Raw genomic sequence first — 27,020 nt, 5'->3', positions numbered from 1 at the left:
TGATGCTAGTATTATAAGTCGCTGTGCGTTGTGTCACCTCTCACTTGTCTGTCGCCAGTGTGGCCTCCTTTCATTGAGATTTGTCCAGCTGCATAATCCCAGTAGTGTTTGGAACAGTAAATCAACAGGCAAGGGGAAGTATTACAAGAAGTGCATGGGAAGGGGGAGCTTTAAGTTACAGAAAAGGAGTAATGTTATGCTACTAAAGCATGAGCTACTGCTGTTTATCCGCTCTGTCTGTCATCCTGTGTTAATGTACTCAGGGAAACAGCAGTGATGTGTGTGTGTGTGTGTGTGTGTGTCTGTGAGAATCTGTGCGTGTGTGCACGCATGCAGGACAGAACATCAGCTGTGGTCAAAAATGTACATGCAAACCGCTTAACACTTTGGGCTATGCTTTTATTTTTTTTTCTGAACTACTTCTTTTCCTACTACTCGGTTTTTAATAGCACTTTTCCCCCCTGTCCCTCGTCCCTCCCTTGAGTCTCCTGTCTCTCTTCTCACTCATGCATACACACACGCACACACAAACAGAGAGTCACACACAAACACACACAAACACATTTAGGAATTTGTGGCCTGGAAGGCAGTCAAGTTTCATTAATTTCTGGGTTTGGGTACAGTACAGTGTGTTCCTGGACTCACATCTGCGAGCGATCATAAATGCTGGAATGCTGGCAGAACATCCAGACCTGCCGGCACAAATATGTCGTCATCACTGTGAGGGAAGAGCCGGCACAACGCCAAAACAGCCAGCCAGCCGACAGCCAAACAAACGCCACGGAGATAGAAACGCAGACAAAGAGCAACGGGAAACAGCCCTCACGCCTCGCCATGTTCATATCCAAATTCTTTGCATTTTTCCTCATCTAAATGCTCTGGACATTTACGTGGGCATTTTACTCCCACACTCAGATTGGGATCAGATTGGAACAATGCTTTTAATTTTAGGGAGCCAAGATGAACATCTGGTCAGGGGCAGCAGGGAAACTAGACTTTTGGCTCTAATAACTCAATAATGCTAGTTAATGTGTACTGCTCAGGTCAAATAAACTACAAAATCTAAACAATTAAATGTTACTCAGGTGCACAGGCAGAGTAGATGTTATTTATCTGTAGGTACCTTACTTTTCTTGAACATTCATTTGATTATTTGATAATATTTATTTTTTAATTTTCCTGTTATCCAGCTCTACATCTGGCTGTGTAATCATGTCATTGCTTTTTTGTCACTCTCTGGTAGTAAGAGTGGGAGAGGAGTTTGAATGTGGAAAATATTGGTCATTGCAGTGTCTTCTTTGACACTTGGGCAGCGCTATCATCAGGAATTTTCTGTTTCTAAACACAGTGGCTTTAAGTAATCAACCTATCACAGCTTTTATTTTTTAGCATACAACCCAAAATAAGATCAACCAACAGAGAACATAATGCTATACTATCAACTGAGGTGTCGTAAAAGAATTCCCTTCGGGTTGGTCTGAAACACTATTCTAAACTACCAACCTCTATCTGGAAATACACTGTACTGGCTGACTAATGCTCAAACCAAACACAGGCATACCAAACTGATGAAGCCAGTGTGACACACCATCACACAGTGCTAGCACATGACCTGAAATGCCAGGAGATTATCATGTAAAGTCATGTTTCCATCAATAATGTAGAGACTGAGATAAGATTTGTTTGTGGATAAACTGTGGTTGAGCTTGTGAGTATGATGGCTAAAGACCAGTGACCAAGAACAGTTTACTAACTATAAAGTTCATTATTTTGTATGCTTTATTTTGTATTAATGTCAAACTTCTCCTGTGGGAATTGTTATATTCTTTTACAAGGCAACCACTTATGCCTCACATGCCTCCAAATGACCCTCTACATATCCTATGAAGTTTTGAATTAGTTAGATACTTATTTGATCTGGAGCTGTTGAATGCTAACAAAATAATCATTGTTAATGTTAAAATGTGTTTTTACTATTTGCAAGTACAGTTTGCCAAAAAAAGGGCCAAATGGGTACCAAAACAATATCTAGATTTTTCCTGTAGGTGTTGTTTGCAGAGTATAAACATGTTTTAATCCTTTTTTCAGTAGCAAAATTTGCTAAATTGCTCAGCGCATCAGAACACTATTGACAACTTCTTGGAGGACAGTGAAACAACCAAAAGGTCCCTATGTTCTTTTCTTATATACTCTTTTTTGGTTACCTTACTGCCAGGCGACCCATTACGGAGACCATCTCTCATTTCATCACAATGTGTCCTTGAGGCAAGACTCTTAGCCTGCGATTGCTGGTTACAAAAAGATGAATCTCTTTTTTAATGTGCTTCAGGTCTCACACACACATTCTCAGTTGGCTAATCCAGGAACTCTTTACCATGTATACATAGTGTAAACTGAGGATTAAGACTCATAAGCTATAAAGGAAGTGTGATGAAATGTTTGTGCAGAGATGGAGATGCGCGTATTCATGAAGTCTTATTAGTAATCTTATTATGCTGCATCGGCTCGCTCGGAAAACAAACTGTGAATCATATCAGTCTGGTCTGGTCTTGTTCGATGAGCTTCATCACTCTCTCTCACACACACACACACACACACACACACACACACACACACATTTTATTATATTTAAAAGCCAGATTATTTTTGATACGGTGGATAAAATATAGTTACTACTACTATTTACTTACTATACTTTTTTGGACTGAAAAATACTTGAAGCTTGAGCCTACCTTGAGCTGAATTAATTCTAATGTCATGTTTTGGTTAGTGCTGGGTGTTGTTTTAACTTTTTCTATACTATTGCTAAGAGTTTGAGTACAGATATCTTATATTGAGAAACATATTCACTGAGTGTGAAAGTTAATGCTTCACCTTGGGAAAAGTAGTCTGACAAACAACTCAGCAGATGAACTTTGCTCAGTTGTCATGAATATTGAGTTGAGGATGTTAAAAGTTCTCGGAAATGCTAATAAGTGGACATTGAGTTATTATAAAGATATTATCAAATATAAACATGTTTTTCTATTACGCATTTTTTAAAATGTAATAAAAGAAGCCAAACTTCTCAAATGTTCTCTAAACACAAGCAGCTGTACAAGAACTTTGACTAAATATTATACATTCCAAAAGTGGATGCATTTTTCAGGAACTATTGGATCAAATAATGAGTAAACACATTCATTGTGAACTTTAGATACAGGACAGTTGATACTGTGTGGTATAGATGAATTACCGTCAGCACGAAAAAAAACCCATTGAGATTCAGTATCCAGCCCAAATTTTGACTGAATTTAGAATTACTATCATTATTCTGGGGTTTCATTGTGGTTTAACTGGTGTTTCAGGTATGGAAAAATATAATTTTTTTGTTTTTGGTAACTGTTCAAAGTTACAAAATACTGGCATTATTGTCCATTAGTAGCCTAAAAGTGCTGCTATCATTTAAAGAAAACAACAACTAGGACCTCAAAATGCACCCAAAGGGGGCTGAGTCATAGCTCCCCACCCTGCTTGAACCCCCATCTGCAGGCTTTGGCTCAGCAAATGCTGTCAAACACTAAACGTCAGGCAGAGATGAAAAAAAAAAGAAGAAAAAAAATCAACAACGTGGAGAGAGGACTGAGACAGAACGAGACAAGAGGAAAAAAAAAATAGCTGGCACAAGGTAGACTGTACATACTGTACCCTCAGTGGTGGCAGGCAGCCCAGACTGGCGAGCCGCCAAGTCCTTCGTACAACAAGCACAGAGAGAGAGACAGAGAGACAAACAGACAGACAGGCAGGCAGGCAGGCAGACAGGCAGATACAGAGTGAGAGACAGAGTGGAAAGCAGAGGGGAGGAGGCAGCAGCGGCAGCAGCAGCGGCGTCTGAAACGCTCCACATCCACGACACGCTGTGCATACCAAAAAGCCTCTCCACTCTCTCTCTCGCTTCATCTCCCCAATATTCTGTCTTTTCTGAAGCGAGCTGAAGGATGACGGCGGTGGCAGTGGATGGGGAGGAGGAGGAGGAGGAGGAGGAGAGGAGGGGCTGAGGTTGAGGGTTTTGGGACTCGGTGAACTGTCATCATTACAGAAAGACACGATAAAAATCGAGACGCGGCGTCAGACCGAGAAAAACCTTGAAAGTCAAACGGTTGAGGTGGAGGAGAGAAAAAAAGACAACAAAAACTATCAAAGAAGCTTTGCCTCAGCGCTGTCTCTTCCCTAACCGTCGCCCGTCTCGACTGAAACGCTTGTCTTGCCTTTTACGCCAGACCAAAGCGGCTATGAATCAACACTGATGTGTGTAACAGTGCAGGTTGATGTCGTGCGTCAACACAGCCCCGCTTTGGAAAGAGGAAAAAAGAGAACGAAAGAAAAAAAGTTTGTGCACTTGCTGCCACTGTTGCTAAAAATACACTGCCCACATCTTCCGCTCGGTTGCCTTTCTCAAGGTGGAGTATTTGGTTCTTCCTCGAGTTTTCAATGTTCTTTTTTTCCATTTGATCTTCTGTCAACAGAGTTTTCACCTTATGTCAATGGGTACAAATTGTACATTATTAACCTGTTGATATCATAGAGGATTTTCAAATGATCTACTTTCTACTGAAAATCTGCTCAGATAATGATTACCTCAGTATGGTCTAAGCTGACACAAGCACCTCCTGGACAACCGTATTTATGTGAATCTTTTTCCCAGCTTTTGCCACATTAGTGGTCTTATTTTATCAAAAAAGTAATCACGATCTCCCTGGTGTTATAATCCCAAAGGCCAATGTATCTTTCACCCTTCTCCTTCCTCATCCCTTCCCTCTAAACCATGATCTTCCCTCAAACATAAAACATCATTTGGACGTTTTTGGAGTGTGAGTGCTGTTAACTCTCTGCAATCGGTCACACAAAGAGAAAGGGCTGGCATATACTGTCAAAAATGTAGAAAAAATGATGAAATATGAAACCATTCATTTATTTTCTTTGTCATTTTTGTTGCAAAAGGCAGCATTTAATATTTCTTCTGAAAGCTTTAGCCCAAATTACTCCATGTAGTGGATATAAGCTTTTGCTCATGTTGGCTCTGTTACATGGCCCCTTCCTGTTAAATGTCCAATATCCCATGTGTCTACCTGCATTGGAATAAATGGGGTGATCAAAATATTGACTTCTGGTAACTCATTTACAAAGCCAAAAGAAATAAAATATATTAGGTAATATATGTTTATGTACAACAAAGCCTCTCTTGTCTTACAAGTCTAATTTTCCTTTTTACTCATCTCGCAGGCTTTCTCTAAGTAACTGGCAAACTTAAGTGTTTGTTAAATGCTAAATATTTGTCCAATACTGTTGCCACTATCATTACTGACTGCTACTAATACAATTACTTCCAACTCATTACTATTATTTATATAACCTCCAATACCGCTAGAAAAGCTTCTTCTGCCTTCATTGTCATTATGACTGTTACTGCCACTGTTTCTTGTACCACTGCTGTCCGAAAGTATAACTTTAGGTTTGCCATCAGCAGCCAGAGCATGGCTTTTTAAGGCTAATCTCCGCTGGATCATGCAGAGAGCTGCACACACTATTCACACTAGAATACTTTTACCTCATGCTTACTTTTGCCATTGAATTGCACAATATGATGTTAAACACAGTAGGAGCCATCTCCAGGACAGAGGCTTTAGAGAGCTGGACGGTATGTCAGAAGAAGCACAGATGAAGCACATAGTGGGGCACACATTGGGAGACACTACCTCCAAAACTTGCAACATCCAATATGTTTCTTTGATAGAGCTCCCATCATTCTGCGTTGACAAGTGAGTGAGGAGGGGAGCACGTATGTGCAGTAGGGACTGTGAAAATGGGGTGTAATTTTAAAATAAACAGTGAATATTTCCTCCGAGCAACTTTTGTTTTTGACATGCTGAGTTGTCTGCTGAGCCCATTCACTGGCACAGCGTGAGTTTGTCATTTATCTTTGTCACTACATAGCCGAAGTGTCAGCATCCATCTCGGTCATTGTTTAGGTTTGGGTTAGATACAAACAAACAAATGATCCTGGCAATTAGCATTTCCTGCGCACTGACAGTAGATGGGCATGTGTGTAGTGGTGGTGTATCACCAACAATAATGCCAAGTAGACAATTCAGACCACTTACTGAGTCCCATTGGAAAACACGCAGTGTACCAAACAGAGGGCTCAATTTCTAGGCCAACGTCAACACATGGATTTGGGGTTTTATGTGTGTGTGTGCGCGCGCTCAGAAGGGGTTCCCTCATAGGTCCCATGGCTTTTACAGTGTCTCAATAAACCATCTGCACTTAAAGCCTTAGGAGTGAGGAGCTCTGTGTTACCAATAAAAGATGGTCCATTCCATTAAAACAGTGCTGCGCTAAGTAGGTTCAGAGCACAGGGACTGCTGGGGTTTGTGCGTATTCGGGGGTGGGTGTAATAGTGTCAGACTGGACCAATCAATGTGGCCTGTGTTCTGACTTCTACTGCCTTTCAGACCTCTAATGTCACAGAGGTGTAGGATGACAAGATGATGATGTGCAGGCACCTCTTCGGTTAAGTTTCCCAGAGCTGCTAGGCTTTACTGGGATGTAGAGTCATTTAATCCACAAATCACAGAAACTAGGTTATGCTCGACAACTGATATATTTATAGTAAGATAAAGTATATGTAAGATAAGTTGTGCCTGTATTCAGCTCGCTGGCTGCATACACTCTGCTGTAAATATATATCATGTAAAAATTGTTTTTCAATACTGATTATTTAGTATTAATCACGGTGAATGGCTGTAAACCAAATTTGAGAGATGCAAGAGAAAAAGCTTAAGGGTATATGAGTAAACTGTAAATCTGCAAGAAAAAGAGATTCACTCTCCATTTAAAAGGACCATGCAAGTGTTTTTTTTTTTTAACATGTTTTGACCTTCTATTTGGAATCACATATACTTAACTTTACTCTTAACTTTCAGGGACGTATAACTTGTTCAACACTGTAGCTACCACTGAGGACAGTGCAGTCTTGTCCTCAGAGGGGAGATAAAATGTGGGGATATACAATTTACAGAAAGTGTAAGTGAACAGTTAAATTAATAAAAGACATGAAAAAAACGCTACAACAACACGCCTTTGGTGGCTAGTCAAATACTTCTTTTGGGTGAAGTTGCACTGGGGAATGCACAGGGAAATTTGGACTCCTGACCTCTGAAATTCCAGCTACGGCCCTGCTTGACTTATATATTCTATCACAGTGAATATCAAGTCTGGTTTTATTTTTGACAAACTTCCAACTGCATTGGAAGGCAATGTAGCTGTAAATGCAGACCGATTTGAAGTTTTACACAGTAAAATTAATGAGAATGAATAGAAAAGCAGCATGTTTTGGAAAGTATTCTAAGAAAAAAATAATACTACTAATAATTAATAAATATATAAATATATATATTTATTTATTTATATATATATTTTTAAGGTATAAGCGCATACCATTTGTTTCATACCTTTACTTCTCAACAGAAGTGAATCTTTACATATAATGCTATAATGCCAGTAATGAATGCTCTATTGTTCAAAAACTCCCATCACTCATTCCTTACAATCAACAGTGAAAACAGGATGTACTGCTAGTGTGACAGTGATCATAACATGGGGTTGCGTGGTTGGCTTAGTTTGATGTCTTTACCTGAATGAGACAGCAAATGCATCCGTAGACGAAGGCTGTCCAGGAAGCTCTTCCCACACAGTTCACAGCCATAGGTCTTCATTCCACTGTGCATCTTCCTGTTAACAAAGAGCAAAACAAACACTTTACTTTCTGGACTTACTGTGCATGCAAGTAGACATTTGTGTCTATAACAAAGTGGCTTTTTTTGTACAGCTTGTATCTAATTACTTTCAGCACAACAAAGGTTGCAATTTGAGAGAGAATATTCCACTCCATCAGCCATAATATCAGTACATAACAATGACCATCAGTGTAACAAGCCATCAAAATACCTCAGATATTCTTCTGCCCAGACCATGACTTGGCATTGTAAATCACGCTATTCAAGGAGAGGCATTATCAACTCCCTACACCTCAAGTGCTGCAGATGGATAAAAAAATATAAAATTAAATAAAATGATTTATTCAGGACAACACATAAGACAGCTACTTAGTGTTATGAACCACTTTTTGGTTACTGCTCTCTAAACTATAAGCTGATGTGTAGCTTGAAGCAAAATCTGATGTGCAATGAATTGTCTTTTACCAAATAGACATTCAGTAGGCTGTAACATAGTTTAAGTGTACAAGGTCAGACAAGGCTAAGGTTCAATATTTGATTATGTGGTAAAGGCCTTGAAGGTTAGGTAACTAAATAACATCTGACAACAGAAAGTCTAGCCTCACGACTCTCTCTGTTACGAAATTCTCAAAGACCCCACGGCTCAGTACAAAGCATATTATTCTTGAGAGATATCTGAAAGCGCTCTAAAGCAATTAAGGTGACACGAATTGCCAAACAACTGCCACAGTGCCTTAAACCTCCCGAGCACTTCAAATACCTTGCCTTGAGTTAAGCACACCAAGGCACACACACCCACGATTGTAATGATTGTTTGTCAAGTTGGTGCTGTTTCAGATTTGGCACATTCAATCTTCCAAAACTGTTGCTCTTTCACACAGTGAGACTCCAAAAACAAGTGTCATCTTTCTGATTATAATCCTACCATCTGGTTAAATCAAGGTGGCGATAAGTGGTGAAAGACACCACTGATAACTCTTTAAGGTAATGATAAGGCTTTGGTTTGATTAACATGTTTCTAAATTTAAATAATGTTGAAGACTTTCATGCAAAGCTGAAAAAATATACCCCAAATTTGCACAGGACAAGTGCATGATTTTATACTCAGGTGAGTGTATGCTTCTGGCAGACAAACAAGGTATTCTTGGGGAAACAATGCCCTTGATAAGAGATCTGCTCAACTTGGGCGAGATGACAGCCATCCATCTTAGCGTCTCTCAACAAAGCTGCAGAGGAGGAGGTGGTGCCACTCTCCCAAAACATGACTGATTGATGTCAGATGTCGAATGCAAATTGATTTACAGCTCTCTTTTGTGCCTTAAGAGGGGAAGTCTCGGTCTCTCCAAGTGAGCGGCAATGAGATCAAGAGATTTTAACGTGTCTTATGGCAGTGCTTGCAGGAATTGCTAAGCAATGAAGTCTAGTCTGACTTCAGTGACAATTAATTGTTGCAAAACATCATTGAAACCTGACAGAAAGGGTCAAAAACTGAGATGTAAAAAAAAAAAAAAATGCAGGCAGGCTGAAGAAGTCATGACCATTGTAGTGGTTAGAATTTGTGAGAGACCCTGGAAACTAAAGGCAGAATGACAGCCCTTTGGCAAGAAGTGAGTAATTAAAAGGCCCTATAAATGCCAAATTCCCCTAAAAGAGAAAGACACTTGAAAAGCCACAAAGGGAGAGAAAGTGACAAAGAGATGAATGACACAGTTGAGAAAGAAAACAATAATGTTACACTGTTAGATATCAATCTGTGGCAGTACATTAAGTCAAGGATACATTACCATGATATAATGTATTTTAATGAAAAATTTACACATCCTACTTTTTTACAGAATGTCCTTCGATAACTAGCAGAGAAATCTTAACTAGTGGCATTGGATCAAAAGCCGGCATACAGGCATAGCAATATAGCAATAAAGTGTGATCAGGCTGCTGTTATACATAGCACTGGACAAATCAACAGCAATTGCCATCTCCGCCACTGTGTCGGCATTCTTCACCAAGATTAGTGCACTAGGGTAATGCCCTAGAGTAATGCCCTCACACTTTACCTCTGAGGAACCAAAGACTGACATTTTCCCCTGATGTTTCAGGGAGATAAAACTCATCTTAATGTAATTTTGTTATCCACACGAATGACACAAATTCACCAAGAGACAGCAAAATGAACAAAAGAATGGAACAGGTTTGTTTCCTTTAAGGATCATAGGTGAGGTACTCACACGCTGTCACTCCGATAAGGGGAAAATGCACGCAAGTGGTAAACCACAACACAACATACACAGAGCACAAAGCCTTTCAAAGGCCTTTTGTGTCCCTTCTCAATCTGACCATTGTGCACCCCAGACAGAGAACTGATAAGGTATGGGTGGACTTATTAAGGCCACTACATGTGGAAGCAATGCCATGTATTTTCACCGTAAACGTAGTGTTGATGAGCAAAGTGCTATGTGTGTATGTCCCTAGCTGAGAGTGTGTTAAATTTAACTGCAATAGCTAACACTACCCACTGAAACAGCACATTACTTGATGTTCAACAGAATGGTAGACTTACATGTCCCAGTAATTCAGTCTGTTAGAGGGAAGGTTTAGGAGTTTTAGAAACCAACTACCGTTCTTTTGGCATGTAACAATATTTAGTCAATACAGTCTGGAGCTTCTTTTCCAATGTAAGTGCGAGTTCCAAGTGAAATTTTTTTTATGAAAAGTAATGGATCCATTAGTTAATGTACAAATTGTATTGCAGTGACACAAAGCTGTATGAAGAGGGGCAAAACCCTGGCTGGCCCAGCACTGGCTTATTTCCGACATGCTTGATTTCCAGATTCAAGCCAAACTGATGAGCGCACCAAAAACAGGTTAAGTGACAATGGCTAAAAGTTAGCCTGAGTGCTGCTAACAGAGCTGATTCTCAGCCCAAAGATCATTGTTTTACAATGTGATTCGCTGGTCTGAAGACAAAAAGTAAGTGACTCCACCACTTAGGTAACGCACTTGTGTCACACAATTGTAGACAGACAAAAGGTACGCATGCACACGCACACCTTCGAATTATAGTAAAAAAATATGCACCATTAGACAACAGTCAGCATTTATAGGTATAATTTATACACTTTGAAATGCTTTGTGTGCCTAAGCAGAGCTAATAATACACTTTAATTCAGCTCCAACAAGGTTTAATGATATGTAAAAGGATACTAAAATATATTGTCTTGGCTCAGTGATTTAGCTCGGATAGATCTCTCTTCACACACACACACACACAGCACACACACTCTAAAATCCCATCGTAACTGTCTGTTTTCGTGTTGTGCTTCTGAAATAGATGAGATGATGAGAAGTGTGTGTGTGTGTGTGTGTGTGTGTGTGTGTGTGTGTGTGTGTGTGTGTGTGTGTGTGTGTGTGTGTGTGTGTGTGTGTGTGTGTGTGTGTGGTTGGTGGGAGCCCACGGAGGGAGGGACGGTGATTTGAAGCAGACTGACTGTAGCCATTAAGGAAGTTCACATAAAACTCTCTCAGGCCATTTACTCAGTTAATAATCAACTTTGTCCAACAGTCACTTTTGACAACGGCAATAAATTTAAAATTTATGTCAACAAAACATATGCTGATCACCTCGTGTGGTGTACTTCCTCGTAAAAACCAGCCCAACCAAGGACTGTCTGTATGCCAATGTGTGTGTTTGAAATGTGAGCCGATTACAGGCCTGGGTTATTGAGCCATAACAGCTTGCTGCATGTAATTCGTAAGATTTTTTTTCTTCCCATTTTGCCACTGGACTTGGCTGGCCATATATTAAAAACTAGCACTGCATTTGGTGAAATAAAGACCTAACCTCCTCACTTGCCCCTCTACTTGCAATATGACACTGTTAAAAAAAACCAAAATAAGGTGATCTACTGTTACTACATGCTACAAAAAAAACCTCAAACACCTCCATGGTCCTTTCATGGCTTTGAATCATCCAAATTTCACATGATTGAGCTTTGGAACTACTGCCAAACCTCATTAAATCAAATGACTCTGCTTGAATACTCATACATACCCTCTTCAGCTCACATCGCCATTTTTATCACCAAACTATTTGACAAAAGAGAAAAGCCAAGCACAGCCATACTTGACGATTTGCACTTATTTCTCATTGTTTGCCTAAAATCTATTTCTCCCTCAGCAGCCTTGAGCGTTGTTCTCTATCCTCATCTATCCTTTCATCTTTTATTTTTCCATTTTTTCCTCAAACCTCCATTCCTGAAGGGAGCTATAAAACAACCTGAAATGATGTTCGTAAATAAAAGCTTTGGAGGGAGAGGAATGGGGGGTTAAGATGGAGAGAAGAAAAACACTAAAAGATAAAGGAAGGCAATTGATAAGAGGTGGTAAATTGAAGAAAGGCTGTGTGGTGCGAGTGACTGTTTGTTCATTAATTCTGTTCGTCAGAGGAAAAAGAACTGATAATTGGGGAAAGGATGGGCACTGAATGGAGCTTGGACTTAAGTAGTGGTGAGCATCTCATGCTGGCATCTGAGACATTTGGTGACAATGAAAAAAGTTGTCAAGGAAATTTACTTGCAAACCTGTTTAGACAAACAACAAAGTCAAAAATACTGTTTTTGTTTCTCTCTAAAATACATTCTGTGTATTCTTAAAGCTGCACTAATTAATATTTTCACATTAACAATAATTATTATGAATATAACAGAAAAGGGGTCACAAACAGTATTATCATCTGACTCTTTATCATCATCAATATTTTGGTTTTCCTGCCTGCAAACACTGCTCTCATCAATCACAACGGGAAGCAGACAGCTGTTGAATGATTGAAAAAGTTTCGATATGCCCGTTTTACACTGCCTGTCTGGCGCCAAACTAAAGATAAAGTTAGCAACTAGCAATTTTCATACAGACTAGCATTACTACTATTTAATGCGTCATCTATGGGAAAAATAAACACAAAAAGAAACCTGTTGAAACATGTAGAAAAAAAATACTGAAACATAGAAAAAAAATATAGGCTTGTTACTTTATGCCATAATTTGTTCAAAAGGATTAACCATTGTGAAGTTTGACCTTTTTACATGATTTCTTCATAACAAAAAATGAGTCACCAAGGGAACTGACCACACACTGTAACACATGTGACTTCCTTTACATATGGTTTGGTCCAATCTTGTTTATTAATTAAAATGTATTAACATTTTATTTAGCATTTCACTTAATATGTAGGTAGCAAACCTGTTGGCACAGACTTTTGAGATTTCTTAATATTTCCATTCACATTTTCCATAGGGGTTAGACCACGCAACAAAGTGCTGAAACGCTATTGTTTAATATACAAAATCATGTCTTTGTCCCTGTTATGTCATCTTTGAACTAAGCCCTAAGTGTGGAAGAAACCTTTCTAGCTGTGAAACATTGTAGATGAATTTTACATTACCAGAAGAAGGTAAAGTTGTATCATTTTACTCTGTTATTCATCAGTTTAGGTTCGTTAGACTTACTTCAGGTACCTCAGGTAGCATTGTGTGTGTGTGTAATTTTGATTTGCCAAAATGCTCAGCTAACTAGGCTATGTTAACGCAGCTGTGAACATGATGAGCACCAGGTGCAAAACACAACATTAATACTGTAGATGGGATGTGAACACATTGTACTATCACCCTATAGTATTCATATATTATCTAGGATTAATAATGTATGTTTACTAATTGAAGCTACCATGTACAGCGACGGCGACTGACACCAATCACCCAGCATAATTGCAGGCCAGTAACAGAGAATGTAACGTGACGTTAATAGCAAACAGGTCAATAAGCATTGTGCTACAAACACAGGTCAATAAAAAGACTTGAGTTTTAAAAATTATCCATGGTATAAGTGGGATAATGCACTCTAGAAGTAAGAGCCCAACCAGTGTTACATCCATTTGGGGATAAAAGCACAGGGTGTAAAAGGACCATTGCCGCACACACAACTGCCTGTCATGGTGAACAAAGGCAAAATGATGCACGAGGCGATTCAGTGACACTTTGGTGGCTGATCCTAATGTGGCCATAAGTGGCGCAGTGTGCTGCCGCCACCTCTTATTTTGGTTTTCTGACAGGGAGAGACAGTGAGGAGGAACAAGGGACTTTTTTCAACATGAATTTCCAGTCCATTAGGGGGCTGACCATGTCACACAGACAACCATGGTGGGAAAAGTAAGAGGGTGAGAGGGAAATAGCGGTGGCGGTGTTCCGTGAAACAAAGGATCATCAGGAGGAAAATAAAAGGACAATCATATCCAGATGTAACTAAATAGCAGCCCATGTTCAGAGGTTAAAAATAAAGATTGGAAAAAATATAGCACCTCATGTATTTTTGAAGTCCTCCAAAGCTCAGTGACACACACATATCTTATCCAGTGAGGAACCATGTGTGGATTTTAACATTTACATAGGGCCATTTTGTGACAGTCTGAAGAAGCAGGAGAAAAAAAGCTCTCTTTCTGTCATTTTATCCCTGCTTTTAAGCCTCCCCAATTCCATTGCCCTCCCACCCTCATCCCACCCCTCTGTCTTTGCTCAATCAAAATGTATCAGGCAGGCTGGCGTAACACCGGTCGGCGTGGGCTGTTTATCCTGAGTCCTCCTGCACATATCAATGACTTGGCCCCCGTTGTCCCCCGCCGGGGAGACGTTCATATAAATTCAAGCCACACACGCAAACGCTGAGGCACTCGTGTTGAGCATAGATGAGTAGCAGGGCAGGAGGAAAAGAGGAGAGACAGAAGGATGGGGAGGGGGAGAGCAACTGCCTTTCATCCTGTTATTTATAATATCACAGACACTACCACCCCCAATTTTGCCCTGGAGGCGTCTCGAGAGAAAAAAATGTGATATCACATTGTCAGGGTAAAAACAATGAAAAAATTAACTACAGTAAATATGTTTCCTTGCTTGAGTGACATAGTCCCTGTCTCTGCCAATCAGGAACATATATGTAACCTGTAATTGTGATGCCAACCTTTGGTGGTAGTGAGGTTTATCATTTCTCTCAACTTTCGTCAATATCTGATCAGTGCAATTTTGAGAATAAGTGCACTTTTGACAGCTCGTACAAAAAGTTAGATTAATGATATTTACAGGTTTCATTAAAATCCAATCAGTCATGTCTGAGTTAGCCCACAAGAGGTGTCTTAACCGACAGTACTAATTAATGTATTGCACAAACTCCTAATGGCTTTACATGTAGCTTAAAGGTGCTACATGTGTGTCTCTAAAGACCATTTTTCCAATACATCCGTTTGCTTCCAGTCGCCAAAACGTGTTCCTGCTCCCTGCTATTTGTTTTAAAGAACTAGAGGATGATTGAGATCTGGGATAGAGATGGATGAATAGAGCCAATATGCATTCTGACTAGAGTGAGTTACTGTCAAGCTGGAACAATGCAGTTATAAAACCATATACTAGGTCATTTTTTGTATTATATGAGCATGTAGTAATAAAATTCCCTTTAAAACTGAGACAGGAAGACAAATAATTGCTGCTTTCATTCAACCATTATGGGTTTTTGTCATTGAGACCTTATGTAAATGTTACTTATGGCTTTATTCAGATACATTCACCATCTTGATCGATATTCATAATTTCACTCATGCAGATTTTTACCTTTTTTGCCTGCTCCACAAAAGGGAAGAAACATTTTTATAGACTAATCTGACATGAGAAGCTTAACTGGCTCATTCATTTTATTTTCTTTCTGATACTGATAGCGAGTAAGAGAACCTTGAGTTTAGAATATGTTGTCACTGACCTGTGCTCTTAAGGTCAAGAATGAACCTCTATGCCCAAAACTACATTGCTGTTGGACCGGTTTCCTGTGAGATCGGGCTCAGAATGCAGTGCAGAGGCTGCGTCTCTTCTCAGCTTTGTTTATGGAAAGTTTACTGAAATTTTACTATGAATGCAATTATGTTAGAAGTACAGTTTTTGTGTATTTAAAAAAAAATCAATTTACATTTGCACTAATTATCCCCACCCAAGCTTGATTGCTACCTAAGTGCATATGGTTAGAAGAGCCTAGGTTCTCAGGTAATAGAAGGGGAATAATCCAAGGAACTTCTAATTGTGCTTCCTGGGTAGTAAGACACTATTTCAAGCTAATCCCAGTTAGATACCCGGATTCCCCCAAAGCTTAGAAGGTAGGATTCACTCTCTAATACCCTCAGTGTTACTCAGGAAGCCATTTCAACCTCTCTGCTACAGTTCCACTCAGTGTGAAGTGCTTTCCCCATTTGACAAAGTCATGTTATTCAATAAAATTGACAATGAAGAGAAAATATAACCCAGAGTTTTCAGTTCAAATCCCCAGACTGGCAGGAGAAAATTTTACTGGAGAAATTTTTATCAAAGACCCTCTTGGTAAGACACAGAAATCCCGAATATTAAGGGTGTTGTATTCAAACTTCTCAGTGGCCTAATCATTCAAAGAGAGCAGCTCCTGTGGGTGAGTAAACTGAACCAAATCACAAGACTGAACAAACTGGAAAAAAGAACACAGAAACAGTTCACAACAGCAGGGTGGTGCTGCTGCTGGAAGAATCCACAAGTATTAAACTAGTTATCAGCCACGTAACTTGTAATATGTGCTGGATAAAACACAATAAACTTAGACCTGTTCCCTTATCGAGAAATGAATAACATCGAAGTACACAACCTTTAAAAGCACTGTAATTTTTTTTTTCTTTAATTGATAACCCTGAACCAAAACACATCTGAAAAACAATGCAGCAGATGAAGGGTTAGTTACCAGAGCGACTCTGGTGTGTCACTATGTGGTGGTACAGGGCAGCACAGAGGTGTGAGTGTGTATATGCACAGCTCCTTGCAGTTTCTCTCCCAGGTTATTCCTATAAATGACAGTGTGCTCTTAGTCAACCAGCCTGGTTAAATAAGGATTAGAGGGATAAGGAGAAAATAGCTCCACACTTTTGAGGGCAGCAAATGGTGTTTGCAAAGTCTGCAATCAAAAGTAGAAGCTCGGCTTTGCCTGCAAATAATTTGACATCCCCAGTTCCCCTCTTGTGTGATAACTCTTTTTTTCTCATTTTAACTAGACCTAAAGACACTTCCACTGAAGTGTTGGAACGGTGGGAGCAAAGACGAGGGAGAGCGTGTAAGATCACATATATAAAGTATTTCTGTTAAAGCCCATCTCTGAGACAAACACCAGCCCCGCTGTTCCCTCTTCCCCCTGCCTCTCTTTTGGTTTGTGCATCAAAAGACACCAGAAGCCATCTGAAAATAGCACGTCAACATTTCTGTTTCGTCTTGTTGTTTCTTTCTTTTTTTTACTCTCGACAATGTTGCCAGTTTGCTAGATTCCTGTTTTTCCTCTGCTCCTGCTTTCTTGATCTGTGAGAGGTTACATCGCATCGAGTGAGACGTTTGGCTCCTGTGTGTGTGTGCAGTAGCAGAGCTTTGGTGGTCTATAAAAAGCAGCCAGACGAAGTCTTCCCTCTCTCCTCATGCATTATGCATTGGCATCACCTTCCATCAAGTGACAGAAAAACCTCAAAGATGTCTAAGTTTAGCTTCCATTCTGAAAGCCAAACAGAGGAGGAGATGTGTTATTTTGACTGCCACAGTCGAGCTAAGCACCTGTTACATCAATAAAAGCTGCATTTCGCAACAAGAACAACGACAACAACAACCTGTGTGATGGCACAGCACTCACAAAAAAGTAGTTAAATGCAGATAGTAGCGGGGAGAATGTGAGTGGAGAAAGAGTTCAGATTAGATTAGATGACACTGGATCAAACTTTGACCTTGGTGAGAAGTTTTGTCTTTGCTGTGGCAGTTTATAGCAAAGGGAGAATCCAAAAGGCTCAATGTGAACACTGCCAAAAGCCAAACATTTACTTTGAGGAAAGAATTTCCACAGGGTGGGCTCAGGAAGCAACCTATTTTAATATTTTAATTAAGTAATCAATTTCTTTATTCATAATTGTAAAAACTTAGACAGAGATTCAAATACCTTTACGTATTCTTTCTAAACTGTACATGTTACATTAAGGCAAACAAGAACTTATTGCACCTTACTGACACACAGACAAAGCAAGGTGACTTGACTTAAATCTGTTCTTCAGTCCTTCATCCGGGTCAGTTCTGCAGCTGGTTTGATTTGTCTCTGCAGATCAGTATGACAGGTCAGTGTAAAGGTTTATGTAGGCTTGGCCTTTTCAACAGACCTAGACCCTATGAATATACACCCTAACTTTACTGAGCCTAGCCTCACATAGTTTCTTTTATTTTTTTCTGTATAGAGTTGCACAGGCGTATGTCAGATTGACAGAGACTGAGACACAGAGTGTTGTGCATTATAAAAATGAAGTATAGAGTAAAAACATGATTAATAATCTAAATAAGTAGGTTATACATATGCAGAACTGCAGGCACATGACATGTGATTGCTCCGTAATTATGAGTACTAATGTCGACCAGATGTTTCTTATCTCAGGAAATACTGGCTCACTGTCAATGTTTTGTCGACACCAGCGTCCCAACTTCATAATGGTGCTCAGTGTAAACACTCTTGTTTGTCTGAAAATGGCAGAGGGACCTTGTGATTTTATTATTTGTAGCCAGCGCAAGCCAGACCAGACCAGTTGACAAGGTGATTATTTTGGTATTTGGACACAGCTCTCAAACTATTATGCAATGCCTCTGGGATTGATTTACTGTACGCCTCATAACGCCAGACAGATCACATTCTGGGAAAAAGATAGTGGCAGGCCAGTGTGTTTGTGTGTGTTTCAGACAGAGACTGTGTGTGTGTGTGTGTATGTGTGTGTTTGGCTTCTGTCTATCCATGGAAAATAACATATATGAGATTATTAGCAGGAATGATTGTATCTATGCTGAGGGAAATAAGTATTTAAAAAGAAAAAAGGTAAAACTGCAGGGACTTATTTTGACACTTGAGATGGCCGCAGGCAGGTTTGTTTTGATGTATCTGACCTCGGGAACTATGTGTGTGCATGCGTATGCGCGCGCGCGTGTGTGTGTGTGTGTGTGCGTGCGTGCGTGCGTGCGTGCGTGCGTGCGTGCGTGCGTGCGCGCGGTGAGGTTCAGGTGGCAGCAGTGGCGCTAGGCCATCTGCACTGTCATTCACCGCACGTCCGCCTTCCAAGAGTTGCACAGCACCCATGGGCATCCTAAACAGCCCCAGCCGGAGCTCTGCGGGGCTGCAGTAAACAAGTCGCTCTCATCTCAAAGAGAGTGTGTGTGCAGGAGTGTAATACTCTTGTATTTTCCTGTACACATCATAGTACCATATCATGGTATGGTAGTATAATGATGGAGAGTTTTTTCTTTTCTTTTTACAGGCCATAGAGAACTTCCACCTAGATTTACACATACATGTATATATGGTCTTTACAGCTATAGACTTTGTATAGGCAAAGTGTATATTTACTCACATTGCACTGTACGTATATATTATTGCAGAGCCGTTCATATTAAAAGCATACATATGAACTTTTTGAGGGAATTTGACCCGTTGGTCTTATACATTTTGTATTCTTAATTATTAACCACTTTTAAAAATGAATAGAGTTTGAGTAATGACAATTTGTAGTCCCATTCCTATATAGTCAATTGTGCATCCAGTACTAATTCTGGAATCCACATTTTCTCACAAACCTTCCTTTCATATAATAAAATAAAGTGTTACCCTTATGGAAAAGATTTGTATTAAATATGACTTAGTACAAACTAAGCTAACTCAAAGGAAGCGAAAAGATAATGAAGCATGACAATTGCTCCTATTTCTGGCAGCCCCCTGATCTTCCCTGGAGGTTCTAAACCTGACTTTGGGAATCATTGGTGTATATTATGTAACCACAGATTGCTCTGTTCTTATTTATACCTGATGTCTCTTCTTTGCTGCAGTCACAAGGCAGCATCTTTCAGTCGTATCATATGTGACCTAAAAGGTGTAGTTAACTATGGATAAACATATTGCCTATGACTGTCACAGCTTATATTAGTGCCTTCATCTCTTCACAGCACCCTATTAAAGGGAGAAAACTTCAGCGAGTGAGTATGACAGCTGAACAGCAGCCAGTGAATGGAGTGGGCGGTCTGTGCCAAGAATTTCTGTCAGCTTGAATCAGTGCCTTTGCCCGCACAGTGGAGGGTCATGTGAGAGTTTGGGTTTGTGTGCGCGCGCGTGTGTGTGAAATATAGCTAATAACAGAGCTATCTGTGATGTTTTCCCCCCCTTTTTGTATTCCACCAGTGCTGTGTTGTGCTGGACCAGTCCATTCTACCCAGTGGCAGTCCAGTTAATAATGTTGGTGTAATGTAGAAAGTAGAAAATAAAGTGTTACTTATGCATCAGGTAAAGTATGTGATTTTTATGTGAAGAAAGAGGTTTTAAATCTGCCGGATACTAAATTTAAGACCACTTTGTAAACAAAGCTGAGATAACCAGACTTTGTGTTAAACTACAAATACTGGGTTCAGTGAAAAGGATACATTTTCCTCCGTAAGTACAAAGAATTCTGCACAGAAACGTGGGTGAAAAAAGACATTGGCAACTATTATAATGTGATTTAATTAGTTTTAAAACCCTGAACTTAAATGATTTTAAGACTTTGTAAGCACCTATCAGCATCTTGTACTGGGTCAATGTCACTGTTATGTACATAGAGGGAGAGAAGACCATGAGACAAGAGCTCCAACAAGAAACGAGGGAGAGAGAGAAAATATACTGTGAGTGAAAGGATAAAATATGTGCTGACAGCTTTTTGGCCAGAGGGCTAGAACACTGAAATAGTAGCGTCTGGGTGTCAGGCTGGGGTCGCTCCCTTCACTCGAGAGCAGACTTTCCCCGACCCCGGCTAGGAAAACATCACACACCACTACAGTCAACTGATAATGTAGTATCTGACAGATAATGTACTAACTTGTCCAAATGTGACACCAATGCACCTTTGAGTGGGTTGAAGCTGTAGGAAGACCTTTCAGTTAAACAAAATCATTGTATCTATTACATTAAGCAGGAATTGTTTCTTTATAAAGGACACTGAATAGACAGTAGGAGTAGGATGAATAAGATTGAATGAATGCATTATAGTTATTACATAATGCAATGTTTTACATTACTTGTGCAATGACAGTAATGACACTGATAATGTAATCATTTTGGCAATTTATTATTCTCTCGATTGCTGCAATGACTTAGGTGTGGTGATTTGGACTGGTGGTTAGAGGGGGGTGGGTGTACCTTTTCTTTACCTCTGGTTAGAGAAAGCATAAAGGAAGAAATCGATATGACTGCTAATGCTGTGACTCACCAGACGCTTGTGTGTGTGTGTGTTTATATGTGGGGGTGGGGGGCAGACGGAGAGGAGAAATGGTGAGCCAAATAACAAACAGGAGCTTTAAATGTTCTCCATTGCTCAACCAGTATATGTGTGTGTGTTTGTATGTATCCCTAACTATGATAAGGGTAAAAATGTGTCACTGTACAATCCAAATCCAATATTGTCATAAATTAGTCCTGTTTATTGATTTGCAACAGTGCCCACAATGGCCTAAACTGCTCTTCATCTCACTAAAATTCCCCAAATTCCTGAAAAAAACAAAAAAAAAAACAATACTGAGAACATGACCTCTGTGTTCTTGAAGGTAGCTACAGCAAAAGTGATTACAGGACATTTACAATTGAGAAAACACCAATATAACAGTCCTTACACCATTTCTCTTCAAACTTAAAGAATATACAAATATACTACAGATTCACAAGGTGCTTATCTATGGTGTAGGTTGTCTGTCATATTGCTTTAAAAGCAAGTCATTTATGTAAATGTTTGTCACAATTTAATAGCAAATTTGTAATACTTAACGGCCAACCTTTGGAAAAGTTGGTGGCCTACAATCTTTTAGTACAGTTTAAGTAAAGCTTAGTCAAAGGGGAACAAAGGTGAACTTGGACCTGCAAGTCTGCAAGAGCCGACCAGGAGTTAGTAGTGAAACACGAAACATATCTTTAAAGAAAAATATGGATGAATTTGTTCTCTGCACTCCCATCAAATCAGAACTGTGGATTAAAGATGTACAAGACAAACCCAGACACACACAAATACACTCTAATCACTTCTTTTGGTAAGAAAACTATCCTTTTCTGTTCCAGAACAGCAAATCAAACAGCTGCTCGGAAAATGTCCCAGCCTACTTAAACAGAGTGGGCATCTTAGCGTGTCTCATGGTTGGTTAAATATTTGCCAGCTGGGGTGCTTTTCTCTGTTCTGAGTGTGTGTTTGTGTCAGTGTGTTTTTGTGTGTGTTTGTGTCAGTGTGTGTGTGTGTGTGTGTTTGGCCTGCTTGTCATGAAAAGCACAGTTCAGGTGCTGAATCAATCATACATGTAGATAGAATCCAATAAGCACGGAGCGAAACTGCAGCTGGGGTCTACGGAGACAAGAGACAGAGAGAGAGCAGCTATGCCCATATTGGCAGTGCTCGCTCTATCACCCCGTCTCAGCAGATGCCATGTTACAGAGAGGGTAATTAATAGCCCAGTGGGGCCTGGACGAGAATCGCCAAGACATCCTCTTACACACACACACACACACACACACACACACACAAACACACACACACAAAATAATAATGTCTCCATTTGCCCCCCTGGAGCAGCTTTGTGCCAACTAGCCCTCACCTCATTATGCCAATCAAATCGACCGGGGTGGTGTGGAGGGTTGGGGGGAGCGGAGAAGGGAGGGAACAAGCTGTCCTTTCTCATTCGGCCTCACTCACTTTCACTGTCCATGTGTTCATTAAAAAGAAATGTTTGATCTTAATAAGAACGTCATCACACTGAGCTGTCAGGAATTGCCACCCCTCAACCCCTCCCCCCCAATCGTACCTTGGTTTGGTAATGAGCCGCCTCTTCTTCCAAGAAGTTAAAAATGTTGGATTTACCAGCTGCCAGTTCTGAGCCACATACCCTGAGCTGCAGCTGGGTTTTGCATAGTTGACTTTGCCTTTTCCCTCTAAACTGCACAGGGTAAACTATTTACAGTCTGGGTGCCAGCAAACTACTTTAAAATAATAACAGGGATTTAAGTGGAAACAATTTCACGACTGAAACTTTGTCATGTCTACTTAGTCTTAACTTTTAGTGCAAAAGTCCCCCTGTCACTTAGAATTTATATGCTAGCAGTTCACAGAGGATTATTCCTTTTAATATTTGACCTACCTCCTGTTTTGGTTGGGCTTGTGATTTTCAGAGGACAACATCATTTTTTTTTTTATTTCCTGGAAATAAGTCCTGATGACAGAGAACTGTTGTAATCAGCAACTTTTTTTTTTTTTTACAAACTGTGATTAAAACTCTTGATCCTCAAATAAGTTCAGTAGCCAAATTCTAAAATTAAACATTCACCACATTAATAGGATACCTTTTACTGCTGAGAAACCCTAAAATGAAGAGGGGAAGCTTTCACTCATGACCTACGGTATGTAGCCTTGAATATGTGACATTGTTTGAATTATAGATGGGGAAGAATACAGTGCAAAGGCTTTTCCCTAAACCTCTAAACATTTACCTCAAGCTCATCTTGCTCACGTAACAACATTGCAAAAAAGGGGCAACATTTTAAACCTGCATAAATACATGTTTTTATATACATATTCAATTAAATACTATGTTTAATGTTAGAGGGGTTTTATTCTTTTACCTCTTTTAGCTGATTTATTACAGTATTTTAGCGATCCAATCTGGTACACTGCTGGTTTGAGCACAAAAGCATTGCAAACTACCTGCAGCATCAAACAGCAGACAAATAAAGTTAGCGACTAACTTCATGGTGAACAAAGTGGAGCAGCTAAAAAGCCAGATGGTGGTGGAAACCAAACCAGAACAAAAAGCAGAATGATTATCAGAAACTTTACTTTATGAGACAATAATATGTCGGAGGCGTTTGTCTCCAAGCTTGTATTTGAAGTTTATCTGCTCCCTAGTGGCCACAAATCAATGAATCCAACTTCAAAACTTCCCATTTTTATTCTGATTGCATGAACAATGTAGGCTGCTACTCCTCTGGCTCACATGACATAATTAATTTTTTTTTTTTTACAATTTAAAAAATATAAGACAAAAGTGAGTAGTTAGGTTCAGCTATGAAAGCCAACATGGCTGAAGCGATAAACACAAGCACACTACCAAAAACCTTTATCCCAGAACATCCAAGTAAACGCAGTATTGGCTACACCTTTGAATGACAAGTGATCTGTGTAAGGTTGGAAACTGGAGGGCAAAAACGATGTTAACAGTTCTACATTTCCCCTCAGTATGTTCACCACAAAGAACTAAACACCCTGACCTGTCGTCCTTAGGCAGCTGGGGAGGTATAAGGAGATGTACTTAGTGGCAGGCGGCCTCTGCAGAGGGTCTTTGTTGGTGTCAGGACAGTGTTTAGGCCATTTCGGTAAACAGCATCGGTGCATTTCATCCCCTGTAGCCACATTGAAATCAGCTTCTTAACAAACACATCTCCATCCTCTTATTTTGTCACTGACCCAATCCTCCACCCCACCCCACTTCCCCCACGCACCCACTGCCACCACCAAACTTCCCCTGTGTGTTACCTGAGACAAGCAATTTACCTTTTTGTTGTTTGCCTGACCTAGAGAAAACAATTTCAGAGGGGTCTTCCTGCGCTCTTAACAGCCCTTCGTTTGAACAGGTAAAGGCGACTGGCGTGCCACAATGGCTTTTTTTTCCTCCTAGAAGATGAATTGGCGAGCTGTCAGCTTCAGACAGGCCGAGTAGCAGTGTTTCTGTAATGGGACACTGGAAGTGTCTTTGATTAATGGAAGAGCCATACTGAGCTGTTAGGGAACCCGCCGTGGCCCAGCGAGAGCGATTGAGCGGCGGATACATGCCGACAGATGTGCGAGGGAGCGCGGGCCTCGATACCAGCAGAGGAGGAAGAAAAGGAGGAGGTAGAGAGGATAGAAAACGGTAGTCTGCCTGGCTTTCAGCCATTTTTAACCTGAAGCCTATTCTCACATCTTCTTTCATCATACTGATTGATTTAGACCTGAATCTTGTCAATCGCTTCACTACAGAGCTACTTACATCTTTGCTTTTTCGATGCAGCTCTGAAATCCTGTTTATTGATGCTTCAGAAATAATAAATGCCGGCAAAAGTATGAAATCAGACTTGGAAAATTAAAGAAAAAAATATATTTCCAATATTCAGTCTTAACATAAAAACAAAAAAAACATTTTTCATAAGGATCCCTTAAAAGTGGTTATAACTCACGTTCTCAGAGAAGAATTGATCAGGGAGAAATTATCATCAAAACAGTTCAGACATATTCAACGACTGCTTGCAAGGCTGTAAATTCAAGTTGCTTTCATCCTTTTTGGCAGAGAGCTACTAAGAGCAGCCTTGCAAAGCCACAAAACTAAAGTCAGGGGACACCAGCTGTCCTCCAACTTTTGGAGAAACCCTTAAAGCCAAAGTTAAAAAAAGAAGGATTTTTTAACTGCAGCAGGGACACCAGCATCACATGTCACTGACTCTGCGCTGTTGTTCTCCCTATGTCTATTCTGGTTGGAGAGATCTCAGCCAAGAGCGAGATGTTTCTTTTCTTCTCATCTCAAAATACATTATGCTCAGTCTCTTATTTAGACTTTGTCATCTTTCGGCTCCAGATGATAAACAAATCGAAAAAAGGAGAATAGTCCTCATGAAAAAAACCACAAAGAAATATTATATCATTCCCGTTATTAGCCTGAAATCTATTAGTACTGGGAGAAGAGGCACACCAGAGCACAGAGTTGTACTGTAAACAGGTAGAGTCTCTAATTCCTCCCTGTACACTGTCAGAATAAACACTTATCTTGGAGAAAACAGCTGAGTAGACTTATGTGGAATTTTTTCCCCTTGGAAAAGATAGCAAAATATAAATACCCACATTTGAAATGCTCACTGATAAAAATGGAACAAAATCATCCATCCATGACGACCGCTGTTTACAAGACAGCTGGAACAGAGGGTTCCAGGCCGCGCTCTCGCCGCTTTTTGTTTGGAATAATGCTTGTTTATTGGAATTGTGGCATTGCTGTGTTTTAAATGGAAGGAACAGCATTTTACAAGGTAATTAGTCAGGCTATAATCCCTCTCTCTCTCTCTCTCACACGCACACACACGCACAAAGACACACACACAGTCTTCCTCAGAACACTGCATCCTAATACCAGCATGTGACAAACCACTTTTGTCACCCTTAATTCTGCCCAAAATGTGTCATGCACAAGCCTCTACGAGAAGGATGGAAATACTTATGAAGTAAAAAATCCTGATAAATACAACAACCAGTACCTGCATTTTAAATTGGCGTGACACTTTTCTATAAGTTTTATTTAACCCCTCTTCCTGCTGCAACCTCATTATCAGCTCTAACAGGGATTGGTTTTTAGGTGAGGGCCATGGCGGGGGTTGGGTATGGGTGTTTATGTTGGCCCTTGTTTCCAGGGTTGGGAACCATCCCGAGGGAGCGCATTCCTCACCCAGAGCACGACTAAAGGTATGTGAACCATCTGGACAAAGCCACGAGCCACAATGGCCCTACACAGGCACATCCATGTGGTCTGACGGCCAGTCAGCGCTCTCACACTGTCTGCTTTTTCATTCCCCTTGGCGCTGGAGGCATGGAGCTAGATATCCATCGGCTCCACTATGAGCCAGCCATCACTTCCACTGTGTGTGTGTGTGGGTTCTATGGTTCCTTCCTCCTGGCAAAGACAGGGTGAACAGGGTCATTTATGAGGCCCACTGTGATGCCCGCACGACTGTGTGGATGCAGAGAATGCTGCCTAAGGTCAACATATCATTAGCCGAAGAGTCAATGAGATGATTGTTTCCTTATTTGCGTGCTTTATCACCATTTCAAATCATCATATGACTCCAGCTCGCAAAAATGGCATACATACCAGCAATGAATGCACAAGTGACAAATGAAATGCATGCTCACCATTTCCTTATATTACAAAATGCTGATTTAAGCAAATTTCTTCAGTCCTTACCGAAAAGTCCCTGGCACAGAAAATCACATATGTTTTTGGAAGCTAAGTTAAAGGCTCAGTTCACCCAAATCACAAAAACTATTTTTTTTCACCTCTACTCATAAAGATAGTTTTGGTTTACTTTAGCCAGTTTTCTAGATCTGTCTCTAAAATGTCT

The 27,020-nt window shown here is 40.2% G+C and overlaps 1 protein-coding gene across 4 annotated transcripts in view; it reads right to left on the bottom strand.

The window, feature by feature from the left end:
• The window catches only part of zbtb16a (zinc finger and BTB domain containing 16a), a 140,138-nt gene that overhangs the window by 77,747 nt on the left and 35,371 nt on the right, over window positions 1-27,020 (bottom strand). For all 4 annotated transcript variants that reach the window (XM_046039266.1, XM_046039263.1, XM_046039265.1 and 1 more), the window contains exon 3: window positions 7,673-7,770. In XM_046039266.1, coding sequence (XP_045895222.1) covers window positions 7,673-7,770 — 98 coding nt within the window. The remainder of the gene's footprint in view (window positions 1-7,672; window positions 7,771-27,020) is intronic.

This window comes from Micropterus dolomieu, linkage group LG23 (genome assembly GCF_021292245.1).
Source record: "Micropterus dolomieu isolate WLL.071019.BEF.003 ecotype Adirondacks linkage group LG23, ASM2129224v1, whole genome shotgun sequence".
In the NCBI taxonomy this organism is placed as follows: Eukaryota; Metazoa; Chordata; class Actinopteri; order Centrarchiformes; family Centrarchidae; genus Micropterus; species Micropterus dolomieu.
The sequence above is the reverse complement of the archived record's forward strand: the minus strand, read 5'-3'. Positions and strand labels throughout refer to the sequence as shown.